General features: G+C 41.6%; 1 protein-coding gene across 6 annotated transcripts in view; it reads left to right on the top strand.

Annotated features, from left to right (window-relative positions):
* The first annotated feature begins 551 nt into the window (after positions 1-551).
* Positions 552-24,962, top strand: part of LOC105498233 (UDP-N-acetylglucosamine pyrophosphorylase 1) — a 45,933-nt gene continuing 21,522 nt past the window's right edge. For 2 of the 6 annotated variants that reach the window (XM_011770237.2, XM_011770235.2), the window contains exons 1-5: positions 641-798; positions 5,980-6,308; positions 17,191-17,395; positions 19,805-19,980; positions 21,980-22,152. In XM_011770237.2, coding sequence (XP_011768539.1) covers positions 6,029-6,308; positions 17,191-17,395; positions 19,805-19,980; positions 21,980-22,152 — 834 coding nt within the window. In that variant the 5' untranslated portion in view covers positions 641-798; positions 5,980-6,028. Of the gene's footprint in view, positions 799-1,035; positions 1,580-5,979; positions 6,309-17,190; positions 17,396-19,804; positions 19,981-21,979; positions 22,153-24,962 lie in introns of those variants that run through there. The other 4 variants (XM_011770233.2, XM_011770234.3, XM_071082007.1 and 1 more) reach the window with 4 other exon arrangements.

Genomic DNA, 24,962 nt, shown 5'->3' with positions numbered 1-24,962 from the left:
CCTGGCTTCACCTTCTTGGGAGCCAAAACACAACCAGAGAGCGAGTTTGGAGCCCGGTCAGGCATCTTGCGAACTGCACACAAAATAGCCAAAGGTCAGAGAGCGCGCCAGGCCCGCCCTGAAAGTTTCTCCGCAGGAAAATCCGCCGCTCTTTCCCAACCATCCGCGTGGGTGGCTCGGAAATCCGCCACCCTGGGGACACAGCTCCCTGCCCATCTCTGTGGCCCGCTTGTGCCTCGTGCCGCTGGGCCAAGAGCCTCGGGCTCGCACCTCTCAGTACAACCTAGGGACATCAGGAGTCCTGGGACCCAGTAGGCGCTCTCTGCCGGCCCGGGCGTGGCCCCTCCTAGCGGACCCAACTAATATCCTCCAGCCTCAGCCAGTGCGCTGGAGGGACTGGGCCGCCAGCCGACTGCGCTCCAGGACTATCCCCATTGGGCCAGAGAATGAGTGACGCACTAGGCCCCGCCCCGCCCTGGCGGGTTACTCCTTTCACGCCCGGCCCCCGTCCCTAGCCCCGCCCCGGCGCCCCCGGCTGCGTCCGCGTCGTCATCTGCGCTCCGGACGCTGACGTGTCTGGGCGGTCGGCTTCCACTCCTCCCGGCGCCGGCAGCCACTAGTCGTGGCGAGAGGGGCGGGGTGGCCGGGGCTGGCGTTCCCCTTGGCCCCCGCTCCCGGCCCGCCCCGCCGCCGCGGCCCCCCGGATGAGGGTATATATTCGGAGCGGGCGCGGGACGCCGATGAGTGGCTGCGCGGAAGGAGCTGGAGACAGGCGTAGCTGTGGTCGCGCCGAGGAAGGTGAGGAGCTCCCAGCCCAGCGAGGGGACGGCGGGGCCCTGGACCCGGGCGGGCGGAGGACCTGGCACCGCCGCACACACAGCCATGCGCTCAGACGTGGACACGCGTCGCACGAACGTGCACAGCGCGGGCAACCGAGCACACACACCCCCCAGCCCGTGCGCCCCTCAGTCGCACCCCGTCGTCCGCCACCCGGCGAGAGGGTGTGTGGGCTGGGCAGCCGGGTGGATGGCGGGGCCAGGGATGGAATGATCTCGCCCCAGATGGACTGGGGGCGTTGTGAGAGGAGGTCTGGGCCAGTGTCTGGAGTCCGAGGGGGTTGTGTAGGCGTGTGGGGTTGCGAGTGGGGCCTTTCCCGGGTGGGCAGTAGAGACCTCGAGGCTCTCAGGCTAGGGCCTTGTGGACAGTTATACCAAGTGGGGGGGCCTCCAGTGGGACAGGAGATCGTTGGAACTGTCAGGTGGAAGCGAGTTCGTGTATCTTGAATATATGAGGAAAATAATTGAGAGCTCTGACAAAGACGGGATACATTTGGAGGACAGGACAGTGGGACAAAACCTGTTTGCTTGCCACTTTTTTCTTTCTTTTTTTTTGGTTTGGTTTGCCATGATACTGGTAGTGAGAGAGAATTGAAATTTCTGGGTTTCCCCGTGCTTGGCCAAGCAGAAGGATGGTATTGGAATAGGGCTAAGTACACATATGCTGAACATATGGCTGCTTGAACTTTGGCCTGACGCTGTGCTACACTTACTTCTACGTGGTTTATGAAATCTGGAATCAGGTAATAGGATTATAATCATATGTGTGTGTCATTTGGTATTGCAAAAGTTTAAGGACTTTTAGGTGAAATTCACTGGGTGTGGACCCAAGAGTTCGTCGGAAACTCAAGGCAGTTGTCTGTTCCTTCACTGTTAGTCAGTTGGCTCACTTAGCTGGAGCTAAGAAAGACTTCTTAGGCTGTGCTGCCAAGCATTTATAGGATTCAGTTGGTGGTTATGTCTCAACGCTGATACTGTGTTTTAAAAGCTGTAAAAGGTTTACTTAATCATTTCGAGGGCATACATATACCAGCAGAGATAGGGGCCGGGTGGGGGAGGCCAGAAAAGGAGGGAGAGATACTGGATTTCTTTAATACTGGTATTTAAATTCTAATAAAAATATATTTGATAATGGTAGATTATTACCAAATTTGTCATATATTTTGATGCAGATGGATTAGGCTGTGGGCATGTACCAAGTTTTGTTATAATTTCTAGAGCAGCTTTTCAACTTTTTCAGTTTTCGGTTGTCAAAATAAAAATTCTTGTCTTTTAACTCTTCTGTTCATTGCTGCTTACCATTACACACACATGCCTCTAAACATCGTTAATGGGAAATATGGTACTATTTTTGTGGCATGAAGATGCTTATGTCTGCCTCAGATAAATATAATAGGTGAATTGTGCTTGTCCAAAACTCAAGTATGGTTGTTACATTATAAACATTATACAACATGTAAATGAGTACATGTGACCAGGTTTAGGTCCAGATATCAAAGTTTAACCTATGAGGTACCTTTTTTTTTTTTTCTTTTTTTTCTTTTTTTGAGATGGAGAGTCTCACTATGTCACCAGGCTGGAGTGCAGTGGCGTGATGTCTGCTTACTGCAACCTCTACCTCCCCCGTCCAAGCGATTCTCCTGCCTCAGCCTCCTGAGTAGCTGGGACTACAGGCGCGCACCACCATGCCCAGCTAATTTTTGTATTTTTAGTAGAGATGGGGTTTCACCATGTTGGCCAGATGGTCTCCATCGCTTGACCTCGTGATCTGCCTGCCTCGGCCTCCCAGAGTGCTGGGATTACAGGCGTGAGCCACCGCGCCCGGCCCTATGAGGTATCTTATTTGCATGGATTCATTTTTCCAAGTGTCTGAAGGTGGAGGAGTATCTAATGATGACCTTTTAGAAAAGTTTGGTTTATATCTTAAAATGTTATAATAATATGTTTGTGTATGCCTTTTAGCAGACAGAGCACTCTTTACTCTTGACTCTCTTGAAGGCATGTGAGAAAGGTTGGTTGTCTTATATTCATGAGGAAGTATATGCACAGGGAGGTAAAATGATTGCATAGAATCAAATGATGGAGAAGGACCAAGAACAGGGACTTCCTATTCTTTGGTTATCTGGTTCCTTGCTGATCTTCCTATTACAATGTACTCTCTTAAATCAGAGGCAAAGCAGTAGCATAAATGAGGTCTTGGGAAAAACTACATTCCTTGGAAAATAATTTAATATAAATCTGTTCCTCTCAAGTGTCTTTCTTTTTTTTTTTTTTTTTTTTGAGACGGAGTCTCGCTCTGTCGCCCAGGCTGGAGTGCAGTGGCGCTATCTCGGCTCACTGCAAGCTCCGCCTCCCGGGTTCACGCCATTCTCCTGCCTCAGCCTCCCGAGTAGCTGGGACTACAGGCGCCCACAACCGCGCCCGGCTAATTTTTTGTATTTTTAGTAGAGACGGGGTTTCACCGTGGTCTCGATCTCCTGACCTTGTGATCCGCCCGCCTCAGCCTCCCAAAGTGCTGGGATTCCAGGCGTGAGCCACCGCGCCCGGCCTCTCAAGTGTCTTTCTTAATGTGATTTTTTAAAATTACAAAATAATAGCATCATGACTCTTGAAACCTATATAAATCAATAGGAATGCCTTTTAATACCATAACGAACATTGAAAGCTAAGTGTTGTTATTACCACCTCAGGGAACACACAGATGTAGGTTCTCTAGACCTGAGCTTGTAAATGGTGTTTGATGTTTAATGATCCTGGTGAGGTAGATACTATTATTAATCTCATTTTACAGACAAGGTCACCGAGGCATGGGGAAATTAAGTGGCTCAGCTGAGCCTAGAATTGTGCTCTGAACTACCATGTGTATTACTTTTCACTGTTCTCATAGGAGAAGATAAGTATCTTTAGTACCTACTTTTTCCCTCTGTCCCTCACATCGAAGCAATTATAATGCAGTGATGATTCTTTACAGTGACCCTCAGATTTATTCCTTTCACTCTTATTTTCTCTGCCACTAATCTGGTTCAGACCTTTGGTATTTCATACCTGCAGTTGTCTTTTAACTTCTTTTCCTGCTTCTAGTTGTCCCTCCTTACAATCTATTGTATGCCATTGCTCCTTTCTCTCATCCTTTAAAGCATGGTAACGCTGCCCTGTTTGAGAATCTGCTGTTCACTTTCTGTTACTTCTTCTCTAAAGTCTAAATTCTTTTGGTTAGTTTTCAGACTCTTCATGATCTAGCCCTACCCTAGGCCATTTTATGTCATTTGTCATACCTTAACCTTCTTACTGCTTTCCATCCCACACATGCTTGCTCCTTATGGCCACCAGGCTCTGCTTGTTTCCTAATCTTTTATTTTTTTGAGATAGAATTTCCTGTCGCCGAGGCTGGAGTGCAGTGATGTGATTACGCTTCATTACAGCCTCGACCTTCCGAATTCAGGTGTTCCTCCCACCTCAGTCTCCTCAGTAGAGTAGCTGGGACTACAGGCATATGTCACCACACCTGGCTGATTTTTGTGTTTTTTGTGGAGGTGGGGTTTTGCCATGTTGCCCAGGTAGGTCTTAAACTCCTGAGCAGAGGCCTGTGCTGGGATTACAAGTATGAACTACCATGCCTGGCCTCTAATCTTATCTATGTAGTCTGCCCAACCCTTAACATATGGCTAGATCCTGCCTGTTTGTGAACTTTCTTTTTTTTTTTTTTTTTTTGAGACGGAGTCTCGCTCTGTCGCCCAGGCTGGAGTGCAGTGGCTGGATCTCAGCTCACTGCAAGCTCCGCCTCCCGGGTTCACGCCATTCTCCTGCCTCAGCCTCCCGAGTAGCTGGGACTACAGGCGCCTGCCACCTCGCCCGGCTAGTGTTTTGTATTTTTTTTTTAGTAGAGACGGGGTTTCACCAGGTTAGCCAGGATGGTCTCGATCTCCTGACCTTGTGATCCGCCCGTCTCGGCCTCCCAAAGTGCTGGGATTACAGGCTTGAGCCACCGCGCCCGGCCTTGTGAACTTTCTAGAAAACACCTATCTCCTGTTGCATTTGTCTATATTGGGCAAGTAGATTAAATATTTCCTCATTTTCTTATTTTTTAGCACTATGAAGTTTAACATTTTACTATATTATCACAGAATATAGCTCTTTAGAAAACATTTGTCTTATTCACTGATTGTTATATGTATATTGCTTGTCTCTTTAAGGAGGACCCAAGTTTTTAGTGAGTAGAGACAATAGATGTGTTATTGCTTCTTTGCAGAAGTTGCTAATGAAATGAAATGTATTTTTCCTTGTTATAGGTAGTTCTGTCTTTCTGAATATTTCGGTATACTGACTACAACAACACTTAATAGTATTTCTATCATTAGAGATACAAGGAAAACATTTTATTTTATTTTATTTATTTATTTATTTTTTTTGAGACGGAGTCTGGCTCTGTCACCCAGGCTGGAGTGCAGTGGCGCGATCTCGGCTCACTGCAAGCTCCGCCTCCCGGGTTTACGCCATTCTCCTGCCTCAGCCTCCCGAGTAGCCGGGACTACAGGCGCCCGCCACCTCGCCCGGCTAGTTTTTTGTATTTTTTAGTAGAGACGGGGTTTCACCGTGTTAGCCAGGATGGTCTCGATCTCCCGACCTCGTGATCCGCCCGTCTCGGCCTCCCAAAGTGCTGGGATTACAGGCTTGAGCCACCGCGCCCGGCGTCGGAAAACATTTTAATATTAAACAGTCAAGTGTTCTTTCAGTGGTAGCTTAGTAGTCGGAGGACTAATACAGAGACAACTAAATGTGGTAAAGAGTGTGAGCCATGTCATCAGGCTGCCTGGGTTCCTATCCCAGCTCCACTCATTAGTTAGGTTACTTAGCCTCTCTGCCTGTCTTCTCAACTGTAAAAGAGTGGTAATAATAGTGCCTATGCCATAGAGTTGTTGAAAATTAAACAAGACCATGAAGGTAAAGTACTTAGAAGTGCCTGGTGCATATTTTTGTCTTACAGGTTTGATCTCTTACAAATATTGAGTGATGGAAAAGCAGAAGTTAATTTTTTTAACATCAAGTTTTAAAAATATTCTTATTTTAGAGGGGGAAAACCCCCTCAATTTTGGAGGTTGAATTTTGACGTGCCATTAATTATTTTTCTCTTTTCGGTTTATAGGTACGTACATTACACCCCTATTTCTACAAAGCTTGGCTATTAGACCATTATGAACATTAATGACCTCAAACTCACGTTGTCCAAAGCTGGGCAAGAGCACCTACTACATTTCTGGAATGAGCTTGAAGAAGCCCAACAGGTAGAACTTTACGCAGAGCTCCAGGCCATGAATTTTGAGGAGCTGAACTTGTTTTTCCAAAAGGCCATTGAAGGATTTAACCAGTCTTCTCACCAAAAGAATGTGGATGCACGAATGGAGCCTGTGCCTCGAGAGGTGTTGGGCAGTGCTACAAGGGATCAAGATCAGCTCCAGGCCTGGGAAAGTGAAGGTACTGGGCATGTACATATTTCTTCTGAAGTTTATTTGAGATATACTAAAAATGTTCAGGTAGCTGGATCATGTCACTAATATTTTGATTCATACTACATTAAGCCAGGTGATCTAGCAGAAAGTGACAAAAATTGTCTTTTTATTTTTGATGCTCCATTCAAGGCTTCTCTCATTCAAGTCTTAATTTGCCTTCAGTCTCTTTCCCTCCTTAGTTTCCATACTTCTGCTAGATTTCTTTTCCCGAGGCACAAGTTAAATACTTAAGTTTAAGCTGGCTTAATTTTTTTTTTTTTTAAGACAGAGTCTCACTCTGCTGCCCAGGGTGGAGTGTAGTGGGGCAATCTCAGCTTACTGCAACCTCTACCTCCTGGGCTCAAGTGATTCTCCTGCCTCAGCCTCCCGAGTAGCTGGGATTATAGGCATGTACTACCATGCCTGGCTAATTTTTGTATTTTTAGTATAGGCAGGGTTTCACCATGTTGGCCAGGCTGGTCTTGAACTCCTGACCTCAAGTGATTCGCCCACCTCGGCCTCCCAAAGTGTTGGGGTTACAGGTGTGAGCCACTGCGCCTAGCCCAGCTGGTTTAATCTTTAATGCCTTAACCTGACCCTAACCCATATTTCCAATCAGCATTTTAGCTGAACCAAATAATTCGCCTTTCCCTGAAATAATTCACCTTTCCCTGCCTTTGCTCATGTTTATCCTTAGCTTGATGTGCCCTTTGCCCTTTCTCTACCTAGCTAGGTCACCTTGTAAGGTCATTTCTTGGAGTTGTACAGTGCAGTAGTTCTGCCACTTGGGGAACTTACACTCATTCATTAAGGTTCACCACACATAATATTTGATCTATGACCTTTTCTTCTGTGTCCCAAGTTACAATGAGTTGTTCATGCTTTTATTTCATTCTAGCTTATCATAAGAGGTGTTTGTCTTCCTTAGTACATTGTAAATTCTTGAAGAGCAGCCCGTGTACTAGTTGTCTCTGCATGTTACGTAGCATTTAGAAAAGAGTTTTATAGTTATAAGTTGATCAATAAGTGTTTGTTGAATTGCCCCAATGCTTTTCATTCTAAAGCATGTAAAAATATCTGTCCACTTAACCTAATACTAATTTGTGCTTTTGAGAATGACAAAATAGCTCAACTGTAGCTTTTGGTGGAGTTGAAAGCTGTGCTTTTTATAATCTATTACTCCTTCGTAAGTAAAATGTTGACTAAATATTGTAGGTGATTCCCTGAGTGTTTGTACATGATCCTTGTCACATCTGGGCCTCATTTTCTCAACTGTGAATGAGAGCTTGGGCAAATACTTTCCTTAACTTTTTAAAATACATTATTTTATTGCAAAAATATTGTTGAAATAACAGATTGTCCATAATCTCATCAAAGCTATATTTTTATTTGCTCACATTACCACCCAGTACTTGATTGTATACTTATTTTTTTGTTTCTTTGTGCTTTTTTTTTTGAGACAGCCTCGCTTTGTTGCCCAGGCTGGAGCGCAGTGGTGTGTTCCTCACTCGCTGCAACCTCTGCCTCTTAGGCTTAAGCAATACTCCTGCCTCAGCTTCCTGAGTAGCTGGGATTATAGGCGTGAACCACCATGCCTGGCTAAGTTTTTGGTATTTTTAGTAGAGATGGGGTTTCACCATGTTGGCCATACTGGTCTCCAACTCCTGACCTCAAGTGATCCGCCCACCTTTGCTTCTCCCAAGTACTGGGGTTACAGGTATGAGCCAGTGTGCCGGGTGGATTGTATATATATTGGATTTCATAGATGTGTAGTAATGCTATAGATACAGTCTTATAGTCTGTATTTATAACATGGCTATTTTTATTTTGTTTTCCACTCTTTGGCATCCCCTCACCCCCTGTAAAAGAAAGATTACTGGCATCATCAACCTGCTGTATACCTCTCTCTGTCTTTCTCAAGGCTCACAAATTTACTGATTTTCAAAGGGTGTTCCAAAGAACCCAAGGGTTTTCACTGTTGGAGAAGCTGCCTCTTATAGGGAGGGAGGGAGGGAGCAGATACTAAACTGGTAGGTCTCCAACCCCTTTATTCTCCACTATGAGTAGTTCTACTTTTTTCTGTTCTGTGTATTTGATCTTTACGTGAGGTTTTATTTAAAAGAGTTTAGAGGTTTAAAAACAGTTTGAAAATAATTGAATCTTCTTCAAGAAGGTGCTTTTCAGATGTAAAATGCTTGGTGGTAGCTAACTTAGCTTTTTACCTAGGATAGGGCTCTGCCACTAAGATGTGAGAGAATGATGCCTAGATGTGTCCTTGTGAATGAAGAGTTTTAAGTGATACCATGACTCCTGTTACTTTGGATTCACTAATCCTTCCCTCCTTCCCTGGGTTTCAAAAAGGCTACTATTCCCAACCAAAAACCACACAGGCCTTTCTTTACCCTCTAGTATCCCAGTTGCCTATATTTTTCCTTGGGATTTTAAGGGGATGAAGTATTAGTAGTAACTCTTATGGAAAGTCAAAGCTTTGACCTTGTGTAATGGGGAACATAAGCCACAATTAAGATATCCTATAATTTGAGTCTTCTTTATAGCCTTTTTGTTGGACTATGTGGAGCTAGTCTACTTTTATGACTTTTCATGTAAACTAAAATCTGGAACTATTAGAATCAAATATAGTATAACACGGTGTAAACTTCCTTTTGGCTTAGTGTCAAGGGAAAGGTATTTATCTGTAGCTTAAACAGTAAGGGTGGAGAAGGAGACTTTATGTTGACATTATTATCCTTTTCACTTAGCCAGAAACTACTATGTATCTGCAAATTCATAACAAAATGAAGTTTCTGCAGTAAGTTATCAAAGGGAAGAGAAGCCATTGCGAAGATCATGGCATTGTATTTCAGGTAGTAGGAAGATCCTGCTAATTGTATCAGGGACAGTTTTTACTTCCCCACACCTCCACCTCCTCAGATTGGGGGAATGAAAGCATTGTCCAGTAGTTGCAAAGTATCTGGTGGTTATTCAGATGATAATGGACATTTTTACAACTAGAGTGGAAAATTATTTATTTCTGAAGGATGAATATAAGTGACCACTGTATTCCTTGTTAAAGAGAGATCTTGCTTTATTTCTTGAAGTTTTCTGGCCAGTTGTAGAAAAAGGAATGTAGAGGAGCAACTAGAAAATCTTTATTTTACAAAGCTGAGATCTTGAAAGAGAAGTAATTACCAGCTTTGAGAATGTTATTTTAGTAAAGATACACTGGGAAAACCTGTTTGCTTGATAAAAATACCCATTTATTAAAACAAATGCATGCTTATTTGAACACAAATCTACCAATTTTATATTATAATATCTAATTAGTATTCAGTCTTAGTCTTTTTTGCCTATAAGACGTTTTCCTGTTAATCATAATGGTGCTTCTCTACTATATAGCACTATGGTAGAAAAGTAAGTGGATTGTTTAGAAGAAATGCATTCTTAACATTATCTCCCTCTACATTTTCTGAAATCTAGGATACTGATGTTTTTAATAGATTTGTTTTATTTTAAAAGTAATACGGCTGGGCACTGTGGCTGACGCCTGTAATCCCAGCACTTTGGGAGGCCGAGGCAGGAGGATCATGAGGTCAGGAGACCGAGACCATCCTGGCTAACATGGTGAAACCCCATCTCTACTAAAAATACAAAAAAGTAACTGGGTGTGGTAGCAGGTGCTTGTAGTCCCAGCTACTCGGGAGGCTGAGGCAGGAGAATGGTGTGAACCCAGGAGTCGGAGCTTGCATTGCGCCACTGCACTCCAGCCTGGGCGACAGAGTGAGACTCCATCTCAAAAAAAAAAAAAAAGAAAAAACATATTTATTTTAGAGAAATGGGTAAATACTAAAAATTACAAAGGAAAAAATACAAATCTCTGTGATTCCACCATCGAGAGATACTCACTAGTAATATTTTACGGTATTTTCTTTCACGCACACACACACGCATATATTGGGATTGTGGTGCGTGTATAGTTTTGCAGCCTGCACAAGAATTTATCATGAAAAATGTCAAGGATATTTTGAAACAAATATTTAGCGGCAAATTCAGTACAGTGAACCCCCACGTAAGCCACCTTAATTAAAAATTATGAAAGTTTTGCTCCTTTTGCTTTCTCTCTCCCTCTTTTTTTTTTTTTCCTTTGCTGCAGTATTTTAAGGCAAATCCCAAACATCATGTTATTTTTATCCTCATATAGTTTGATATCCGTGTCTAAATATATGGGCCTTTTCTTACTGATCACATGCCATTATTATACCTAACGAAATTCATCTAATGTAATCTCTGCTACCTAAAACTGGTTCAGATAGAGATTTTCCTGATTGTTTTGCTTTTTGTGCTTACTATTTTGGGGAAATATTGTAGTTTCAGCTATAACGTGATTAAAAATTAAAGACTTAAATTATTCTCTCTAACTTTCTTGGATAGCTTTCCTTTATTTCTAGCAGTTGAATAGCCTGTTTACCCAACTCTACTTGTCCTGGAGTTCTGATACTTTAAATGAAAGTTCTGACAGTGCTTTACTCCAAAAGGACCTGTGCTATCTTCTTTGTTAAAGTCTACAGAAGGAACTAGTCTAAGTAGGAAGTTATCCAGGAAGCATTTGACTTCTGACAGGCCACTGTAAACTTTTCTGTTTCTTGTGAATGTTATCAGAAAAAGTGCTTAGATTCTCTTGGGCCCACAATGCATGACTCTCCAAGGAGAGAGATATGCTCCAGCCCTGGACATGTGTCAGGCTGGCTTGCTTGCCCTTCCTTCCGTCCGTCTGTCCGTCCGTCCTTCCTTCCTTCCTTCCTTCCTTCCTTCCTTCCTTCCTTCCTTCCTTCCTTCCTTCCTTCCTTCTTTCCTCTTTCTTTCTTTCTTTCTCTCTCTCTCTCTTTCTTCCTTTCTTCCTTTTTCTTTTTTTTGAGACAGAGTCTTACTGTGTTGCCCAGGCTGGAGTGCAGTGGCACGATCTTGGCTCACTGCAACCTCTGCCTCCTGGGTTCAAGCAATTCTCCTGTCTCAGCCTCCCCAGTAGCTGGAATTATAGGCGCCTGCCACCACACCCAGCCAATTTTTGTATTTTTAGTAGAGATGGGGTTTCACCATGTTGGCCAGACTGGTCTTGAACTCCTGACCTCAAGTGATCTGCCTGCCTTGGCCTCCCAAGTGCTAGGATTACAGGTGTGAGCTATCTTCCAAGTGCTGGGATTACAGGCGTGAGCCACTGCACCTGGCCACTTTTTTCAATTTCAATTTCAGTTTTGCCTGTGTTGAGTTCCCTTGTGTAGGAAAAATTATTAACCCTTATGTCTTATCATGGAGAGATAGAAAGGATGATACAGTGTTGAACTTTTCAGTGTTTTTCAGTATTTCTGCAGAGGTAGCTTTAGGATAGAAATTTATAATTTCCTAATTGTCACTTGGGTTTAAATACAGTTATAATTAGTTATTTTTCAGGTAGGTGCTGTGCTGCCTATATGAAATTTATGTTATGACAAACGCAGTTTGAAATAATGTATAATTGCCATATAACCAAAAAACTTATTGAATTTTATTGGCCCACTTAATTCAAAACAGCATTTTATCTGTCATCAGAAGACAGATACTAATTTATGTGTTGCATACTTTTGATAAACATTGCAACTTTATTGTAGTAACAGAGCTGAAGTAGATGAGTACTGAGTACTTCAGCCAGTGTACACCAATTTGATACTGTGAACAATAGCTGTAGCTGCATTTCATTTGTGAATTATAGCTGGCCTTGGTTCTCCAGGGACTGCTGCCTTTTCTCTTGTTTTCTGCTGTTTGCTTATAAGTGAGGTGTGTAAACAGGAAGAAGTTAATGAAAAACCTTTTTATTGCAAATATATGTGGATTGTGTTATAATTCATTGTAATAGTTGTGGTTAAATAGAGATGAGATGCAAATGTATATCTACCTGGTAATATACATCTGGTTGGCATCATCTCAGTGCCACTGTTAATTGGTGACCGGACTGGTTATCAGGTTCAGAGATGGAAAGAAGCACTGAAGAGTGAACAGGAGTTTAGGAAACAAACACATGCCATTTATCTGAATAAAGAATGAAGCCACTGTGAGCTGCTGGTTAGCAAAATTTTAAACGTGAAACAATTGGAGAGTAGGAATGAAGCAGTAATTTAGGGAACCCATCTAAGGAAGAGAAAAGTTTATACAGGGCTATTTTGAACCTGGTTAGACCTATAGAAAGCACAGAATTGATGTTGAATGCCATCAGGTCAGCAGGAGCTGAGACCTGGAACTGGCTCTGGGAGTGTAGCTTTTACCTTTTTCAGATCAGTTAGCTAAGGGAAATAACTTACCTCGGACTGAGAGTGAAAGTAAGAAGTCAGGAAGAAGGCTAGCACCATGTTAAGAGTAAAACAACTTGAAACACATGTGCCATATGAAGGAAATGTACTGTATAAAAAGAACAAAGATGTCTGTGGCCAGAATATAGGTATCAGGCACTTCTTTTGAAGATGTTCAGAAATATTTTTTATTCTAACACCTTTGATTATATGCAAGTGTCCAGACAGCAGATCTTTATCTGCATTTCTAAAATGATACAAGACCTGACCTGAATAGACATGAGGCTGTTTGTCAACTTTATTTATCCCACTTAATGTGATTATAGGGTGCTGTTTCAGATCTGCTGGGGACATATATAATTATAGCATATTATACATGTACTATAGTCTTTTTATACATTTTGAAGAGTTCTGTGTTCTGAAACAAATCTGACCCATGGGTTACGTAAGAAATTGTGGACTTGTTCTTTAAAACAATGTTTTGTAGGTGACAGCAGAATTAAATTTATTTTCTAGAAACCATAGTTTATTTGATATAATTCAGGGAATAACCAAATACAAAACAGTTTTCAAATGTCTAAAAATGTTCCCCGTTCCCATTACATTTCTTCATCTCAGTTTTTGTTATATAATGGTTATGGGTCTTGCTTAAGACAAATACAAACTCAGAATGACTGTTAAGAATTTCAGTGTTTGGGAAGTTTTGGAGAATGTTGACTCTTCTTGCTCAACAGCTTTTTCTTTTTTTTTTGAGACAGAGTTTCGCTCTTTTTACCCAGGCTGGAGTGCAATGGCGCGATCTCGGCTCACCGCAGCCTCCGCCTCCCGGGTTCAAGTGATTCTCCTGCCTCAGCCTCCTGAGTAGCTGGGATTACAGGCATGTGCCACCACCCCGGCTAATTTTGTATTTTTGGTAGAGACGGGGTTTCTCCATGTTGGTCAGGCTGGTCTTGAACTCCCGACCTCAGGTGATCCACCTGCCTCGGCCTCCCAAAGTGCTGGGATTACAAGCGTGAGCCACCGCGCCCGGCCAGTTTTTTCATTTAGGATGGTGGGTAAGACAGGCTAAGAAAAAAGGCAGCATAACCTCTGGTGGCAGGGTGGTATGGTGCTGAAGAGGCCCTGGAGTCAGGTCCTAATCCTGATTCACAATTACTAGCTATGTGACCCTGGGCGAGACTCTTAACTTTTCTGAGTTTATTATCTCTAAAGTGGTGAAAATTACACAGAGCCTGCCTCTTAGATTATAGTTACTATTTTGGGTTCTATTTTGGTACACCTGATTTTATGTTCTTGTTTTCAAACTCTGATGAGGTACAATTAAATACTATGGAGTTAACGAGGACAATTCTGGTTTTAGGGAAGGAAGAAAGAAGATTGAACTCTCAGGTAGCTAAGGTCAGCTTCATATCGAAGGTGAAATTTATGAAAATATATAATGTGCTTTTGGGTTTTTAAATTGAAAAAATAGCTGGAATAGGCTGGGCAGGGTGGCTCATGCCTATAGTCCCAGCACTTTGGGACGCTGAGGTGGGCAGATCGCTTGAGCCCAGGAGTTCGAGACCAGCGTGGGCAACATGGTGAGACCTCTGTCTCTACTAAAAATACAAAAATTAGCTAAGTGTGTTGGTGTGCACCTGTAGTCTCAGCTACATGGGAGGCTGAGGTGGGTGGATCACTTGAACCCAGGAGGCGGAGGTTGCAGTAAGCCAAGGTTGTGCCACTGCACTCCAGCCTGGGTGACAGTGTGAGACTTTGTCTCCAAAAAAAGAAGAAAAAATAGCTGGAATGATTGCTGAATAATGTTCTTGGACTATACTTACTAATGCAGGAAAAATAGAATCAGACCTGGCTCTAAATTTATAATGGGTTTATTTTTCTTTATTTTTTTTTGATGGAGTCTCACTGTGTTGCCCAAGCTGGAGTGCAGTGGCACGATCTCGGCTCACTGCAGCCTCCGCCTCCCGGGTTCCAGCAATTCATCTGCCTCAGCCTCCCGAGCAGCTGGGATTACAGGCGTGCACCACCACACCCAGCTAATTTTTGTATTTTTAGTAGAGATGGGGTTTCACCATGTTGGCCAGGTTGGTCTTGAGCTTCTGACCTCAGCTGATTCACCCACTTTGGCCTTCCAAAGTGTTGAGATTACAGGTGTGAGCAACTGCACCCGGCCGGGTTTAGTTTTCTTTATGTTGTTGACCTACTAATGTATTAGCTTTAAGAAAACCCAGTATGTCAAAAACAAAGCACAAAGTTGGTAAATGAAATAAACCCACATTACCTAAGGATTTTAAAATAATAATTGATAGTTGCCATCACTGACTGCGTCCTCTGACTTCGCATACAACTGTGGGCAGTGGCCAGGTTTGTTCACAAAATTTCTAAGAATTCTAATGAAAGTATGAAACTCAGAAAACAAGAACAAAACTGTTTACCATGGCTTTAATTTTATAGTTTTTCTAGCTTGCCAGAAACCCAGTTTCCACATAGCCTCTTCTCACCAACTACTGTGCCTTGTGGTACTGAGACTGTCCACTTTTGAATGATGAGATCAGTCTTAGGAATGGATTATGGCAAGATTTTTTTTTTTTTTTTAATTCAGACTGAGAGCTCCTTTGTAGTTTTTATGGTTACATTTGTTTGCATTTGGATCTCAAATCATCTTGAATTTATTTTGGTTTGAAGAATAACATTTTTATTCAAACATTATGCTTGATGACTACTTATTGCTGAATATTCTACTGGCAAAAATTGACAGGCTTCCAGACTAAAGAAATAAATCAGTAGTGAAGATAGTCTGAGTCTTATATTCTTCTGAGCTGGTATAGATGGCCCATTTTTTAAAAAGACATTTTATTTATTTATTTATTTTTGAGACAGAGTCCCACTTTGTTGCCCAGGCTGGAGTGCAGTGGCACGATCTCGGCTCACTGCAACTTCGGCCTCCCGGATTCAAGTGATTTTCCTGCTTCAGCCTCCTGAGTAGGTGGGATTACAGGTGCCTGCCCCTGTGCCTAGCTAATTTTTGTATTTTTAGTAGAGATGGGGTTTCGCCATGTTGGTTAGACTGGTCTTGAACTCCTGACCTCAGGTAATCCTCCCGCCTTGGCTTCCCAAAGTGCTGGGATTACAGGCGTGAGCCACTGTACCCGGCCTACAAAAGGCATTTTAATAAATTAATATATATTTACATGTAATAAAATGCACTAGTTTTACCTTTTGGTTTTGTTTTGTTTTTGAGACAGAGTCTTACGGTCACCCAGGCTGGAGTGCAGTGGTGCAGTCTTGGTTCACTGCAACCTCCGTCTCCTAGGTTCAAGCAATTCTCATGCCTCAGCCTCCTGAGTAGCTGGGATTATAGGCATGCACCACCATGCCTGGCTAATTTTTGTATTTTTAGTAGAGATGGGGCTTCGCCATGTTGGCCAGCCTGGTCTGGTCTTGAACTCCTGGCTTCACATGATCTGCCTGTCCCGTAGTTTTATGTTTTTGTGTTTTTTTTGAGTCTCACTCTGTCACCCAGGCTGGAGAGGAGTGGCGTGATCTCGGCTCAGTGCAACCTCCGCCTTCTGGGTTCAAGCAGTTCTCCTGTTTCAGCCTACACGTGTGTACCACCATGCCCGGCTAATTTTTGTATTTTTATTAGAGACAGGTTTCACCATGTTGGCCAGGCTTCTCTCAAACTCCTGACCTCAGGTGATCCACCTGCCGCGGCCTCCCAAAGTGCTGGGGTGAGCCACTGTGCCCAGCCAATTTTATGTTTTAACAAATATATACCCATGTAACTACCATCCCAATCAACATAAGCGTATTTCCATCACCCTACAAAGACTTCTGATGCCCATTGCAGGTGATACCCCAGGCTCATTCTGTTGAGTTGGGTTTCAAACTAGAAATCCTAACTTCAGAGCCTGAGTTCTCACCCATTATACTTTACTGCTTTCCTAACTGAAGATTTATTTTCTTTATATAGCTTACCTGTTATATTTGCATGCTCATTGATTATTTATTATAGGCTGGAGGTAATTTGATAGTGTCATCATTCATCCTGAAACTTTGGTATTTTCTTTATTTTATCTTTTCTTGACTTGCCACATCAATCAGTCATCAAATTTTTGCGAAACCTTTATAATATCTCTTGCTTCTTACCTCCTGACATTATCAGCAAAAATATTTAGTTCATTAAAATACATCGTTCATCGTTTGGTGTTCTGTTGGGTTATGTAAATTTAATTGTTTTAATAATAGAAAAGTTTTTATTAGCAAGGTAGTCATCCACGATTCTATGTAGATTCTGTGTTCTCTGTGCCTTATGTCGATAAGCCCCTATCTTGTTATTTCAGTCCCATGTGATCAATAAAACAGCAAGCAGATTTTGCTTTGGTCCAAGCCAGATTCTCCACCTGTACCCTAAATCAGCAAATGACCTCAGGACAAGGCAGCTGTATAGCCTTACTTCCCTTTTGATGAGTCTTTGCTGCTACCTATGTATATTTAATACTAAAGTGTTGAATTGTAGAGGTTTTGTGATACAAGTGTTTTCTTTTCTAGGACTTTTCCAGATTTCTCAGAATAAAGTAGCAGTTCTTCTTCTAGCTGGTGGGCAGGGGACAAGACTCGGCGTTGCATATCCTAAGGGGATGTATGATGTTGGTTTGCCATCCTGTAAGACACTTTTTCAGATTCAAGCAGAGCGTATCCTGAAGCTACAACAGGTTGCTGAAAAATATTATGGCAACAAATGCATTATTCCATGGTAAGATACATCCCATTATTGGAGTGTGTCTGAACATATATTGTTTTATAATATTCAAAATGCATATATACACTTTATTCACTTGCAGACATATTTCTTGTTACTGAAGATTTTCTTGGGAGGTGTAATTTACTATATGTGTTAAAAGTAATATATATTATTGCTTGGTAGATGACCACTATTGACTTAATAAGCAATACGTACTCACGACCAACTTTTACATTCCTAACTGAGTACCTTAAAGTACTCAGTGAGCTCTCTGCATCTAGAAACTCTTATTTTCAAGTACCAAGTTATTTAGCTCTCCCACATCCACCCGTGCCTCTTCCACATACACACCAGGTTTGGCTGACTGCGTCCTCTGCCTCCCGGGTTCAAGCGGTTCTCCTGCCTCAGCCTCCCGAGTAGCTGGCATTACAGGCGCCTGCCACCACACCTGGCTAATTTCTGTATTTTTAGCAGAGATGGAGTTTCACCTCGTTGGTCAGGCTGGTCTTGAACTCCTGACCTCATGATCTGCCCGCCTCAGCCTCCCAAAGTGCTGAGATTATAGGCATGAGCCACTGTGCCCGGCTGTTTTTTTTTTGTATTTTTTGTAGAGACAGGGTTTCACTTGTTACCTAGGCTGGTCTCAAATTCCTGAGCTCAAGCGATCTGCCTGCTTTGACCTCCCAAAATGCTGGGATTACAGGTGTGAGCCACTGTGTCCAGCCAGTGTTAGTTTCCTAAGTACCAAGAGATTACAGAAGATCCTGCTCTGCTTTTTACAAGTTTTTGGTTCAGCTCTTTAATCTCTTTCCCCGAGCAGTTTTGGAAGTTACCGTGTTTTGAGGGGAAAATCAGCAGTGTGTTTGAAGCCCCCCAAGTCCCTATCTTGTTATTTCAATCCCATGTGATCAACAAAAGCTCCACTAGTTTCTGTCCCCCAGCAGCCTTTGGTCTAAGCCATATTCACCACTAGCCTGTACCCCAAATCAGCAGATGCCCTCAGGACAAGGCCTCAGTTCCTTTTGAAAGATTCTGTCTCTGGACTTACAGTTCTAATCTATTTTGCCTCTGAAGCTCTCTGATGCCTTTAAAAATCTGCTTTTTGTAATTTTCCTAGCTTTTCTAGCTCTTCTTACCACAAGTACTGGCCTGCTGTGAACTGTTTGGTTCATCTTGATTCCTGTGGGGAATTTGGAGGAACATCTGTGTTCTAAGTGGCCAGCATTCTACTTACAGCCCTGGCCTCCTACTATCATGTCGAATTTTCTTCTCTTTCTTCCATCTCCTCACAACTCAGAATTTCTGTTCTTATGCAGAGAAGTTTAGCCACTTCTTTTGTCGTCTTCTAAATATATCCAAACCTTTTGTACCTAAAGTTCAAAATATCCAGGATAATTTGTTAAACAGACAGGTATCTCCTGTGGTATGAAATTATACCATTTTGTTTATTCTTTTAACAAATATTAATTGAGTGTCTGTTTCTAGGTGTTGAGGATAAATCAGTAACCAAAATAGGCAAAAATCCCTTCTTATTTGTAGTTTACATTCTAGTAAGGGCAAAAGCTACCGCAGTCACTAATTATAGTTTTAGATATTATTTTCTTCTTCTTATCCGCACTAGCATGGGTTGACTTTTTGTGACAACAGAAAGTATAATTATACTTTTATGATTTTTAAATGGAGGGTTAGCAGAGCCCAGATTGCATTTCAAATTTCAATAAAAGGAACCCCAAGAGATCATTAAACTGTATTACAGTTACCCTTTTCTTCCTATTTATTCAGAATAGGCTTTTCAAATTTAAAATACACTTTCACAGAGTTCCAAAATGTTTCCGTAAGCCATTTTATAGGTTCTCTGGAAGGAGTTATGTTTAGTATGTTTAATATTGTTAAGTAGATTTATTTCATACCTAAGAGTTGATGAAATTACTGAAAGAAATTTCCCTTGGGAAACAGCTAATGAATGTGTCTTACCCAAGAAAAATATGAAGGAAGTCAAAATAATAAGCAAGTACTTTCTTTTTTTTTTTTGAGACAGAGTCTCACTCTGTCGCCCAGGCTGGAGTGCAGTGGCCGGATCTCAGCTCACTGCAAGCTCCGGCTCCCGGGTTTACAACATTCTCCTGCCTCAGCCTCCCGAGTAGCTGGGACTACAGGCGCCCGCCACCTTGCCCGGCTAGTTTTTTGTATTTTTTTAGTAGAGACGCGGTTTCACCGTGTTAGCCAGGCTGGTCTCGAGCTCCTGACCTCGTGATCTGCCCGTCTCGGCCTCCCAAAGTGCTGGGATTACAGGCTTGAGCCACCGCGCCCGGCCAAGCAAGTACTTTCAAAGGTATCTTTAGCTTAGGAAATAGACAAAACTTTATTTTGCCCTAGTCCACCTAGCACGATTGCTTAGAAGATCTAATTTTCTCTTGTAAGGTATATAATGACCAGTGGCAGAACAATGGAATCTACAAAGGAGTTCTTCACCAAGCACAAGTACTTTGGTTTAAAAAAAGAGAATGTAATCTTTTTTCAGCAAGGAATGCTCCCCGCCATGAGTTTTGATGGGAAAATTATTTTGGAAGAGAAGAACAAAGTTTCTATGGCTCCAGGTTTGTAATCATCCTTATTTAATGGTGACTAGAAAGGGTAACAACCTAAATCATCAAATGTTGATTTGCTTTTTAACATGGTGATTTGGGTATTTAAACATTAATATGTGTGTGTTTTTTGCAGCTTGGAAATAATTTAAAAAGATGAAAATGCCCGTTGGTGGAATGGATACTTTTTTTATACTTGTTGTTGATGTCTGCTCTGTAATGGAGCAATTTGAGGAACATTCAGGGTATTCATTCTCTATAACAAGTATTTTATTTTATTTTTTATTTTTTAAATTTTTGAGACAGAGTCTCACTCTGTTGCCCAGGCTGGAGTGCAGTGGCGCAATCTCGGCTCACTGCAGTCTCTGCCTACTGGGTTCAAGTCATTCTCCTGCCTCAGCCTCCTGAGTAGCTGGGATTACAGGCACGTGCCACCATGCCCGGCTAATTTTTTGTACTTTTTTGTAGAGTTGGAGTTTCGCCATGTTGGCTAGGCTGGTATCCTGACCTCAAGTAATCTACCTGCCTTGGCCTCCCAAAGTGCTGGGATTACAGGTGTGAGCCACCGTGCCTAGCCATATAGCAAATATTTTCTATATACTGCAGTGTTCATGGCTACATTATTTATTATAGTAAAAACTTGAAACCATATGCTATTTAATAAATGAGAGGCTAAATTAAGTTTATAAATAGCATTAATTCTTAAATAGCATTAAAATAATTGGTGGCATTAAATGAAAAACATTATTTCAGTAGGTTAAGTAAGAGAATGCAAAATGAAAAACTGCATACAGTCTATGATTAGGGCCACTGCTTTGCACAGTTCCAGATAGTGCATACACATCGTGGTTTGTTAATGGGACCCACTAGAATGGGACAGTGTATTGCCTGTGTAGCCACATTCAGTGACCTTGAGTACAACGTCAATCTATAAAAATAGACCTACTGACAGATTTATATTTATGTGAATCTGTACTTGGAGGAAAGGCTGAAAAGAAATTAATGGTATTAACAGTGGTGCTCTCTAGATGTAGGCTTTTATTTCATCTTAATTCTTTTGGTTAATGGAAGAGTTACTATTCTTAGCTGTATTTTGTGAAATTGTCTAATTTTTCATCACTTAAGCTATGGCTATGGTTGTTATTGGACAAAGTACATTAAAGCAGCATTATAAATAGATGGAGAAAGAAGAGGCTTTATTTATATCTAGTTTAAATCACCTTAGGCCTTCTTATCAGTCTATTTTTTTAACACATGATTTGATATAAAATACTTACATATTTTTATTTTTGACATGGGTGAAATTGTTAGCGTCAGAGTTATAAATACAGAGCTAACTTATATCATACAAATGTTAATAAAGCTTGATATGAAATAATCATGGCCGGGCGCGGTGGCTCAAGCCTGTAATCCCAGCACTTTGGGAGGCCGAGACGGGCGGATCACAAGGTCAGGAGATCGAGACCATCCTGGCTAACATGGTGAAACCCCGTCTCTACTAAAAATACAAAAAACTAGCCGGGCGAGGTGGCGGGCGCCTGTAGTCCCAGCTACTCGGGAGGCTGAGGCAGGAGAATGGCGTAAACCCGGGAAGCGGAGCTTGCAGTGAGCTGAGATCCAGCCACTGCACTCCAGCCTGGGTGACAGAGCGAGACTCCGTCTCAAAAAAAAAAAAAAAAAAAAAAAGAAATAATCATTGCCTGATAAAGGATTTTATATCATACAATATATTTCTAAAAGGGGCTGAGTTAAAAAGAAAGATACGGTTTTTGGGGTTGCCTGATCTTACATTGATAGTGTTATTCTCTGGATACTTAATGCTAAGTAACCTTCAAAATCCTATAGTTTAATTTTTTTGACACCTGATTCCTTCCTTATGGATATTCACTTTTCTTGCCTTTGTAAAGTGAATTTTGGTTTTTAGGGATCTTGACCCTAGTTTGGAAACAATCTTTGTGTTGCCTTTATAATGGATTTTGATGTGCTACTAATGAGCTATTTTGTTTTCCAGATGGGAATGGTGGTCTTTATCGGGCACTTGCAGCCCAGAATATTGTGGAGGATATGGAGCAAAGGGGCATTTGGAGCATTCATGTCTATTGTGTTGACAACATATTAGTAAAAGTGGCAGACCCACGGTTCATTGGATTTTGCATTCAGAAAGGAGCAGACTGTGGAGCAAAGGTAATGCCTTTCTCAACTATGGTGAGGCTTTTGATGGTCTTTCTCTGTCATATATGCATTCCAGAATTCAAACCAAGTTTATTAGGGTGATTTGAATATTTTAAAACCATTTATCTCTCTAAGGTAACTAAACGGTCCCACACCTACTTTTTTCCTTAAATTGGCAAGACTTGATTCTAGAAGTAATGTTGTATACTTATCAATCACAGGTAAGAGTTTAAAGTATGTGAGGAGGATTTGTAAGTACTTGGGAAAGTGGTCATCACTAGACCTGGGTTGGATTCATTAATACCAAATTGTGTTCAATCAGATTAACCCAACTTTTTTCCTGTGACAAAGTTATTGGAGTAGGAAAGGAAAATGTGGTAGAAATAACAGATTTAGACTTCCTAAGTCAGGTGACAAGGTATCTGATGATGATCTTTCAAATAATTTGGAAATAGGTGAGTTGGGCATAAGGACAATTAAAGAGACGAATACTTGCTTGAATGACCACACACAGACTGATAATAAGTTGGAGGGAGGTTTGTAATGATATGTAATGATTCGGTTCTTGGCATTGTACTTTTCAACATGTTTTTAGTTGTATGGATGATATGTCTTTATGGTAGCAAAAAAATATGTATTATAGCTAGAAATAGACAGCAAACATGCAAACCTTTAAAAACACTTTGGAAGACTTAAAAATATTGATATAAACATTACTAGAAGTCTGTAAAGGTATCCATTCTCATCAAAAACAGTATAATACAATCCCAGTCAAAATCACAGTGAGACTATTTTGGGGACACTTGACAGAATGATTGCAAAGTTTAGAATAAACATGTAAAGGTGGCCAGGAAAATGTTGAAAAAGGATGAAGATAAGCGTGGAAAGGGGGCCAAAGACAATATATCAAGCATTAAAAGGAATTGTAAATTAAAAGAGTGTGGTACTAGAACCAGAATAGAATGACAGATTAATGAAAATAATGTAGGTCAGTCAGAAACACATCTGTGTATGTATAAGAAGAACACATTTTATAAAATATGGCATTTCAAATCAGTGGAGGAAATTAATGAAATAACTGGCTAACAATAAAGTAAGATCTCTCTGTCAAAGTTCATACAAATATCAATTTTAGGTGAATTACAGTTAAGTATTTTAAAATGAAGCCATAAAGGTATTAGAAGAAAATTAGAATAATTTTACAATTGTGATGCAAAGGGAAGACCTTTCTACCAAAAGCAGTAACTATATAGACTTCTGACAAAAACAAATTAGATTTCAAATTATTTTGAAATATCTGTATTTAAAAAGAAGATCTGCCAAAGAAGTGATTTCTCTCAAAGTTAATCTAGAAATTTTATGCAAAGTCACATCTGAAGCTGAAATCTTAAATTTACTGATACAAGTTTTGAAAGATTAAGCTGATGGACCTAATAAGCCTCCTCTGGACTCTGAAAATAAGAGTTGGTTTAGTTCATTTATTTAAGACTTCTGTATACCCTGTGAGTATCTGAACTGTATTTTTTTTTTTTTTTCGAGCCACAGACTCACTGTGTCATCCAGGCTGGAGTGCAGTGGCAGGATCTCGGCTCACTGCAACCTCTACCTCCTGGGTTCAAGTGATTCTCCTGCCTCCCCCTCCCCAGTAGCTGGGATTATAGGCACACGCCTTCCACTTGGTGTCACTCTTTTTTTTTTTTTTTGAGACGGAGTCTTGCACTGTCGCCTGGGCTGGAGTGCAGTGGCATGATCTCAGCTCACTGCAACCTCTGCCTCCCAGGTTCAAGCAATTCTCCTGCCTCAGCCTCCTGAGTAGCTGGGATTATAGGCACTCACCACCAGACCCAACTAATTTTTTTGTATTTTCAGTAGAGACAGGGTTTCACTATGTTGGCCAGGCTGGTCTCGAATGCCTGACCTCATGATCCACCCGCCTTGGCCTCCCAAAGTGCTGGGATTACAGGCGTGAACCACTGTGCCCGGCTGGTGTCACTCTTTTTTTCTAAAATAGAAACTTAAAATTTTACTGTTACGAGCTTCAGAACCAATTTAAACTTTATGCAGTCAGAGAGTGTTCAACCTGGAAGGGACCCCAGAGATCATCTGGTCAACCCCTTTGATCTCAGAAATGAGAATCCTGAGTTCTAGTACTTTGTTTATTTATTTATTTGATAGGGTCTGGCTGTGTTGCCTAGGCTGGAGTGCAGTGATGTGATCTTGGCTCACTGCAACTTCTGTCTCCAGGCTCAAGCAATTCTCCTGCCTCAGCCTCTGGAGTAGCTGGTACCACGGGCATGCACCACCATGCCTGGTTAATTTTTTTGGGTCTTTTTGTATTTTTAGTAGAGACAGGGTTTCTGTATGTTGCCCAGGCTGGCCTTGAACTTCTGACCTCAGGTGATCTGCCCACTTTGGCCTTTTGCTGGGATTACAGGCGTGAGCCAACACACCCAGCCAGAGTTCTAGTACTTTATAAGACCCAGGCTCAAGGTTCTTTATCACATTAGCAGAGCCAGGATTAGAGTTCGTGTTTCCCAACTTTCTAGTCTTATATTATATTATAGAACCATACTCTTTAGATTAGTTAAGTTTTTGCTGACAGCTCAAAAATCTTTAAACTGGTGTGCTGACTTTTGTGAGTACACTAATCACGCAAAGATGCAAGTGTTGTCACTCCTCTCCATTACCTGTGGACTCTGTAGGGTAAATCCAGACTGAGTCTTGCAAAGACACTCACTGTTTAGTCCTGTGTCTGGCATGTAATGTAGTAGTCACGTAGTGAATGAATAAGTAAATATTCAGATGGAACCAAAATATAACTA

The sequence above is a fragment of the Macaca nemestrina genome, chromosome 1, assembly GCF_043159975.1.
Source record: "Macaca nemestrina isolate mMacNem1 chromosome 1, mMacNem.hap1, whole genome shotgun sequence".
NCBI lineage: Eukaryota > Metazoa > Chordata > Mammalia > Primates > Cercopithecidae > Macaca > Macaca nemestrina.
Note: the sequence above shows the minus strand (reverse complement) of the source record. Positions and strands in the feature narration are given on the sequence as shown.